The sequence below is a fragment of the Sinocyclocheilus rhinocerous genome, unplaced genomic scaffold, assembly GCF_001515625.1.
Source record: "Sinocyclocheilus rhinocerous isolate Xijiao unplaced genomic scaffold, SAMN03320098_v1.1 scaffold391, whole genome shotgun sequence".
Lineage (NCBI taxonomy): Eukaryota > Metazoa > Chordata > Actinopteri > Cypriniformes > Cyprinidae > Sinocyclocheilus > Sinocyclocheilus rhinocerous.
This window is the reverse complement of record NW_015656602.1, coordinates 44,348-53,132: the sequence shown is the minus strand read 5'-3', so window position 1 is coordinate 53,132 and position 8,785 is coordinate 44,348. Positions and strand designations below refer to the sequence as shown.

Genomic DNA, 8,785 nt, shown 5'->3' with positions numbered 1-8,785 from the left:
CTCATTAAAGATTAATCTTGCAGCGGCATTTTGGATTAATTGTAGAGGTTGGTTAGAAGTGGCTGGAAGACCTGCCAAGAGAGCATTGCAATAGTCCAGCCTGGACAGAACAAGAGCTTGAACAAGGAGTTGTGAAGCATGTTCCGAAAGAAAGGGCCTGATCTTCTTATAGTTGAATAAAGCAAATCTGCAGGACCGGGCAGTTTTAGCAATGTGGTCTGAGAAATTCAGCTTATCATCAATCACAACTCCAAGGTTTCTGGCTGTTTTTGAAGTAATCATGGTTGATGTGTCTGGTGAAACTGTGATGAAACGATGGGTTGGATGGAACCACAAGGCAAGGCAAGGTTGAGTTGAAGCTGATGGTCCTTCATCCAGCTTGAAGGACCTATCTGAGAGGTAAGATTCAAACCACTAGAATGTGGTTCCTGAGATGCCCTTTGCCAATAGGGTTGTTGGTCTTTAGTAACATTCTCAAAACTTTAGTACAAAAACGTTGCTTATGGAACGTTTTTCTAGTTAGTTGGACTTAATAGTTTCAGATGGTTCAGAGAACATTAAAAAATGACATTCCCATTCATGTTTGGACATTTTGAACTTTCAGAGAACATTTAGAACTTACGTTTTCTTAACTTAATGGGAACGTTAACAAAACTTTATCAGAACATGTTTTTGATAGCCTACACCGCTCGCTGTTCAGTGAATTTTCACGGGCAAAATCAATTTAGTCAATTCTAGTCAATTTAGTGAAAAAGTCATCTTTGTCTGAATCAGGAGAGAAATATACACAGATCAAGCACCAGCGAAAACAGTTCAAAACAGGGGATGGACTTTATTATGAACTCGTATTTTAGCCTGAAGCAACGGTTTGAAGTTAAAAACATCTTGATGGATTTGTTTCTTACAAACACAGCTTTTCACTTCACAAGACATTAACTGATTGACTGCAGTCATGTGGATTATTGTGATGTTTTTATCAGCTGTTTGGACTCATTCTGACGGCACCCATTCACTGCAGAGGATCCATTGGTGAGCAAGTGATGTAATGCTACATTTCTCTAAATCTGATGAAGAAACAAACTCATTTACATCTTGGATGGCCTGAGGGTGAGCACATTTTCAGCAAATTCTCATTTTTGGGTGAACTATTCCTTTACTAACATTGGAGTATGAATGCTGCAAAAACAAAAGAAACACTGCCTTGCATATTTAGTTCTGAGTATATTAACTTATGTTGAATATTTGGTTAATTTGACAACATTCAGATACTAACTGTAAAGTTGAAATGGAAAGTCAAGTGCATTGCATTTTGGGATACAGTATTCAAATTCTGGTAAATATAGTTAGAAGCAAAAATTTGCATACTATGCACTGTGAAATTTCTGCAGAAATAATACAAGTAGTGTGCAGTATGAGCAATATTTGACAGAAGTTGATTTACATGAAAACATTACACTATTTTAAAAGGTATGATTCACAATGTCCAGCTTGTGTAAAATTATTCTCAAATCTTACTTTTATTACAAAAGAAAGCTTTATACATAATTCCAGCATTTCTTTTACAACAAGTATGTATTAGTGGTTAAAACAGGATTTCGCTTTCATCGTTTGTAATATCAACTTAAATTTTAATCAAATTAAAACTTACCCAGCATGTAATACAAAAACAAACAATCTAATAAAACAAAACTAATTCTTCAGAAAATGGCACTGTAGAAGATAATGAACATAATAAAGCAAATAATTCATCCACGACTGGTTACACTGTGCTAAAGGAAAGAAAAGAAAAAGCACTGTCAGATGTCAGTGCTTCACATTAAAACTAATATATACAGTCCACAAAATACATCCAGGGTGCAGAAATATTCTAATTTCAAACGCAGCCATTTGAGCTACTTAAAGTTTTAGAAGTCAGATATCAGATGTACAATAAGGGCCATATACAGTATATATAGTACATTCAACACTTTCATCTAGTGTTTACACAGTTTCATTTCTTATAACAGCCGATAATAAAGACACTCAAACACACAGGTCATATTTCACTCGACAAAAAAAAAAAAAAAAGTAACAACAGTGATGATAATACTTCACATAAAGCAAAACCACTAACATTTTTTGAAGTGTGAAAATATTTTCATGACAAGTGTTTTCCCAAAATAAATATTCTCAAAAGGTGATTATTATTACTGTAATACAGTAAAACAATTTTCATAAATTAAAAGCTATTTAACAAATACTAACACAATATCTGAACACATTGCAATTTACTATCTTTTTATTAATTAGTTTTTATGTATCAAAACAGCAAAACTGTAGTTAATAGTCACAAGATGTCACAAGGCAAAAAATAGTTTAAGGAATAGTTCTCCTAAAAAAACAGATTTGGAGAAATGTAGCATTGCATCAGTGTCTCAGCAATGGATCCTCTGCAGTGAATGGGTGCCATCAGAATGAGAATCCAAACTCGTATTTCAGCTGTAAGCAACGGTTTAAAACGCCTTAATAATGGATTTGTTTCTTACAAACATGCATCTTTTCACTTCTCAAGTCATTAACTGGTGGACTGGAGTGGTGTGGATTACTTGTGGATTATTGTGATGTTTTTATCAGCTGTTTGGACTCTCATTCTGACGGCACCCATTCACTGCAGAGGATCCATTGCTGAGACACTGATGCAATGCTACATTTCTCCAAATCTGATGAAGAAACAAACTCATCCTAATCTTTGATGGCTTGAGGGTGAATACATTTTCAGCTAATTTTCAGTTTTTGGTGAACTATTCCTTTAATATTTTATGCAAAATATATTTTTTCTTTTGGTTGGGAGTGAAATTTGACCTGGACAAGTTCTTGAAAGCATTCATGAAATTCACCCAAGAACATAATAAACAACTAAAGAAAGTCTTCCCCTGGACTTAAAACGCATCAATACTGAATAAAACAGTCAAATACTTTTGTTCTGGCCGCTTCATAAATCCCACAATGTTTTTTCATTCGTTATCCGGTTTGCGCTGGTCAAACAGATCGACATGTTGTGCTCGGTTCCACAAACTGAAAAGCCACGAAACAAAGAGAAGACGACATTCCTGAAACGCTCGGTATTGCCATGGTCCATATAAATCCGTTTAACAGTACCAGAAAAAGGCTTTATGGTCCAAACTTGCAGTCTGAAAGAGTGAAATCTGTGGAGGAAAACCAAATGAATCGTATATATACATACACAAGTCGAGATTTACAGCCCTTTGGATGTCCAAATGAAAAATATTTGAAAAATAAACACATAATTAAGGTGACAGAAATTAAAGAAAAAAAACGAACAAAAAACATTTACAATATTAATATATGGGTGCACATATAAACTCTTTCACTACATTTGATTTAATTTAAGCGATTTCAGTGAAATCAACAGTTGTTTTGAACAAAACTTGCCATTCTAGTACCTAGTAGCAGATCCATCACGTATTTTATCATTTCGGTAAACTAAAGCCATGAGAGCACAATCCGCGTCATTTATTCACTTGACATGATCGCGCAGCACTGCTGTTTTCGGTACGTTGTCATGCAGTGCAAATGCAAGTCAGTGTTTTCCTCTTACAGCATCATAAAAAGTGAAAGCATGTGAAGCAGAAAATTCGACTTCTGACAACTAGATTCTCTCCAGCTATCGATACGTACAGTATAGTTTGGCACAGCATTACAACATGGAATGGCATGCAATCTTTTTTCTGACATTTTTGTAGTACGGATCATGTTTCAATCCAAATTATAGCAGCACACTGAAATAACTGGATCATTTTAGAGTATCCTATAACTTCTAATTGAGTAACAAAGGCCATAGAGAACGTGATGAGGATGAAAAAATTGTATTTTTAGACATGATGTTTAAGAACTGATGGATTCAAACTTTAGATCAGTTTCCCTAGTGAGTGCTGATGGCAGTGCAAGAGTATCTAGCATTACTTTAAGGGCAAGTTCGCTCATAATTTTCATACTCTCACGTCTTTCCAAATCTGACAATGCTTGTAAACAGGAATGGATGCTGTTGAGCTCTAAAAATGACAAAAAATCAATAAAAATTGGACTTGGAGCTCGACTGCATCAGTCACCATTTATTTAAATGGAGAAAAGTTTGCACATTCTGCAAAATAACTTTTCTTTTTTTTTTGCGTCTGAAATGACATGAGAGATGGAAAAAGATGACAGAATTGTCCTTTCTGGGTTAAACATTCCTTAAAATGATAAATAACACACAACCCGCCATTAAAACTATACCAAAACTATGCTAATTTCACAGCATAAATTCTTGAAAGAATCGATTTTTGACCTCAAAAGATTCACAGATCTTAAAATGTATGGAGGTGAATTACAAATCAGATCAGGAGAGGCATTCCCCAAAAGACAGAAAGATTGAACTGAAGATACTTCAACTGTTGTACAGCGAAGAGGTTTTGAATTTACTGAAAGCGAACATAATTGTCCATCTTTCTGCAAAAGCAGGTGAAGACCCAGCAGTGATAGTGCAGACATCTCTATGAAATCCTGAAGTATAGATGCGTGTGAACAAACATCATCTATTATCACACTACCCACCAAAACGAGTCCGTGAGGAGACGCCATCATCCTTCAAACGACCCATTACGGGTTTCTGAACCCCACGCCGCGAGAAGGCAGTAATAAATATAATGGCAGTCTGATTGCATGGCATGAGTGATCCCTGGAGAATCAGTGTGAGTGAGCAATCACACCGGCCTCGTGCTTCATGAGTCAGTCTGCTTTGGGATTGTCCAGATTGACCACCCGCAGCTCCGTGAGGGTGCTGCTGCTGCTACCGGTGGCCTGCTGGTTTATTAACATCTGAAAGGACAGAAACAAAACTCTTATCCATCTTCATAAGCATACAGGCAAAGCTGAAAGTGAAGAAACAGCACTTTCCTAACTGTCAGTCATACAGTTATCTACAGCGGCATTTCAGTGCCACGTTAAAAATAAAAACAGCAGTTACAACATTATAAGAAAATTGATTTGTATTTGTATTCAAAACCATTTTGTTCTCATAACAAACCGATTTTCTCTAAATTTTCTTATAATGTTGTAACTGCTGTTTTTATTTTTAACGTGGCACAGCAAAGTTCAGCTCATGAAAAACGGGGGCAAAAACAAAAGTGTTGCGTTTATAATTTTGTTCAGTGTAGTTTGAGAGCACAATTCAAACAGCGCCGATGGGAGTGGACATTTCTGCAGGTGATTTACTGACAATGCTCAAATTAAAGAACACAGACGCAGCCAGATCATTTCCATAATGACCAACACAATCTACCAAGAGCAGCGCAAATTAGCATCTGCTTTAAGACATGCTTTTTTTGGAGCATTAAATAACGGATGCTCAAATTAAAGAACACAGACGCAGCCAGATCATTTCCATAATGACCAACACAATCTACCAAGAGCAGCGCAAATTAGCATCTGCTTTAAGACATGCTTTTTTTGGAGCATTAAATAACGGCGCAAATACCAGTAATTTGACGAGCGCAAACGTTAGTAAATCGTGATTCATTTTAATACTGTCCTCCCATAAATATTGCGTCTGAAAGGGAAACTCCTACTGCGCGTCTTTAGTAAATCCAGACAGTACTATTTTAACGGCAAAAGACAGTTTGTGCTGGCGCACGCTGTTAGTAAATCTGGCCCTTAAAATTGTGAAGCAGAAATATTGCAAAAAAAAAAACAATCCATTATTACAAGAAAAGACGTGATTCATGAAGAAATTGTTTTTTCTATTAACTAGAACATTAATAGGCCAGTTTCAGAAGCTGCTTTCACACACAAATCCCATGAAACTTTCAGATACAAAAATGCAATACATTTCCAGTGAAAACTGTGAGTGAAAGTACATAGAGAGTATTTTTACTGTCCGCTATATTACCGAATGTAGTGGAACGGCTGAAACTGGGATCTGTACAGTTCCAGGAGGTCCCGTGAGAAACATCTGAGGAACTGCACCTAAACACGACCAAAACAAAACAAAGAGCTTTGTAACAATGAAATTACGATGCGTTCAAAATGTCAGAATTAGCATATTTACAAGTTTCTGAGTTTTCAATGTTGTTCTAAGACTATCCGTGCATCTTATTAAGCCAATTCAACCGAGACACTGACACAACGATATGCCTACGCAGCTGTGACTGACTGACCTGAGTCTTGGGCTGGCGTGTGGGACACGTGCATTGCAGTGGGTGGTTGTGGGAAGGTGTTGAGCACAGTCAGACCCCCGTCGGCAAGGGTAGGGGTGGATGTAGCGTACATGACGTGCGCTCCGGGGTACATCATGTGACCTGCCATTGAAGAAGGCACTGAGGAAGTGACTATCGTAGCGGTGTGGCTTGCTGTGGGAGAGACAGAAGAGATGTCTTACTGAAGTCACTGATCAGAGCAGTATCGGTGCGTCACAAGGGTGATGCTGTAAGTACCAGTGGAGCTGGTGGAGGTCCGGATGATCTCTGGACTGCTGTCACTGCTTTGAGGGTGAACCTGGATGGCCTGTAACTGTTGAGGCATCGTACCACCTGATATACAAACCACAGAAACATCCTCACTGCATTTTCTACTGGCCATATTTACATGCATGAATCAACAGCGCACACTAAAAATAAAACTAATTAAAATCCTTTTCGTTAACTGAAATAAATCTGAAATAAAATAAAAATTAGATGAAAACAAAATTCAACTTAAAAAACCTAAACAAAAATTAGACATGTTGCCTTGGCAACCAGCTAAGATAACTATGAATAAGCTGAAGTACTTATATTATCAAAACTTAAAAAAAAAATTTAAAAAAAGAACTATTAAAAAATTATTTTAAAAAAATGGCAAGCAAATAACTAGAACTTAAACTAAAATTAAAACTGAACATTTAAAAATTAAAACTAAAATATTAATAAATACTTAAAATATTAGATAAAAACCATAAACTTAAAAAACCTAAACAAAAATGTTGAAGAAATGTTGCCCTAACTAATTTAAATAGTTTAAAATATGAATAAAATTTTAAATACTAAAATTACTAAAAATGAAATGAAAATAAAGCTAAATAGAATTAAATTTTTTAAAAAAATGTCTAAACAGACAGACTTGGGCACTAACCTAAACGGCTTTGTGCAAATGTTTTTTGATTGTTTTATTTATTCATTTTAGTAACAAATATTTCTCATTTAATAAATTATATGTGACCCGTGCTGGTAAAATGAGTCGGAATGTGCACGGGCTGATTTTGAGCTACAGGCAAAACAAGAGAAAAATATTGATTTTAGTCGATTTTGAGGTTTTCACAAAAATCTAGCGATCCCAATGCTCCAAATAATAATTGTAGATGTTTAATTACCTTTATTTGTACGTTTTCTGAGAGGAGTAGGCTACCTTTTCTCTGCTCGTTTCTCACGCTGACTGTCATCATAAAGGCGCTACCGACTGCACGCTAACCCGATAAATATACACATAGTGTAACAGTTAAATGTTACTTAGGGTGTTATTCTACTACCCATCATTAGGGGACACTATGGTTCTCTTCTGCTAAGTTTAATTACAGTTAGGTTGTAGAAGAAGAGAGAGCTGTTTGTAGCCTTACTTTCACTGAGATGTCCTGATTGGGAAACATGTTGTTTTATGCTAAATCAAAGTTAGGTCCTTTTTTATGCATATTCACAGTGTGGCTGTATAAATTGCATTTCATGGTTTTGAGGTTTATTCTAATGTTTGTTAATATGTTGTTTGTAGAAGGACTCCTTCGACCTATCCTCTTTAGCTGTATCAATGGTGCATTTACTACTGCATGGTACATCTTGAAAATATAAAGGACTCATTTCCCTGCATTGCATCTCCTTACTTTGGGTCATCGAAACTGGATATTAATTACAAGGATAAGAACTATTTACATCTGCCTTTTCTACAAGGTTTCTTCTTTCGCTTTTGGACTGGGACATATAAGTATAACCATCTTCATTACATGAACATTTCGTGCTCATATCGTAACTGTTCATTTTGTATATAGACCTATTTTTGTATTGGTTTTCTTGGGTCTTTTTGTACAATTGGTTTATGGTATGTTATTTTGCTTTGGGGTTTATTATTGTGAATTTCATTGTTGTTGTTTTTCTTTTTCATAATATATCTCTGCTAAGAAAATCAGTTGTCTGTTCTATGGTTCAACCTCAACCAGTTTAAGTATTGTGAGAAGTTAGTAGGTAGATCCCTCCCAAAGGAAAAATACTTTCAGATTTATAACTATTACTCATAGAAGTACGAGTTTGTTATAATAGTATACACAGAATTACAGTATTTAAGTATTCATGCAAACATAATCTGTTATGTCTTAATTGAACGTTTGGGGAAAAACATCTGATGTGCAACATTATATTAGATCTGTGCATTACAATAGGTCTTAATATAGGCCGCCTCATTAATGTTAATCTAACAATAAAAATCACTCGCTGCTCTTGATTGAACTGCTTTTGTAGTTTTAATAACCAATTTATTTGTAATGAACACACTAAAGGGATTTTACATTTCATTATTTTGTTTTTCTTGAATGCTTTTTGTTTAGATGTAAAATGAAAAAGGTAATGCATTATTTGTTTTGTTTTTTCTTATATTTGTTCTACTGTTTTTTTTGTTTTGTTTTTTTGCATCTGTTCTTATTTATAATAACAAAGATAAAATAAAAAATAGCTATATTGTGACTATTAATACAGTAATTATTATTAAGAAAAGAAGTGGAGGAAAAGATGCA

At 35.3% G+C, this 8,785-nt stretch overlaps 1 protein-coding gene across 5 annotated transcripts in view; it reads right to left on the bottom strand.

The window, feature by feature from the left end:
- Positions 1–2,772: 2,772 nt before the first annotated feature.
- The window catches only part of LOC107720394 (serum response factor-like), a 26,500-nt gene continuing 20,487 nt past the window's right edge, over positions 2,773–8,785 (bottom strand). For 3 of the 5 annotated variants that reach the window (XM_016528087.1, XM_016528088.1, XM_016528089.1), the window contains 4 exons: positions 6,471–6,566; positions 6,195–6,386; positions 5,927–6,003; positions 2,773–4,857 (listed from right to left, as the gene is read on the bottom strand). In XM_016528087.1, the coding sequence (XP_016383573.1) occupies positions 4,768–4,857; positions 5,927–6,003; positions 6,195–6,386; positions 6,471–6,566 (455 nt within the window). In that variant the 3' untranslated portion in view covers positions 2,773–4,767. The remainder of the gene's footprint in view (positions 4,858–5,926; positions 6,004–6,194; positions 6,387–6,470; positions 6,567–8,785) is intronic. The other 2 variants (XR_001637609.1, XM_016528090.1) reach the window with 2 other exon arrangements.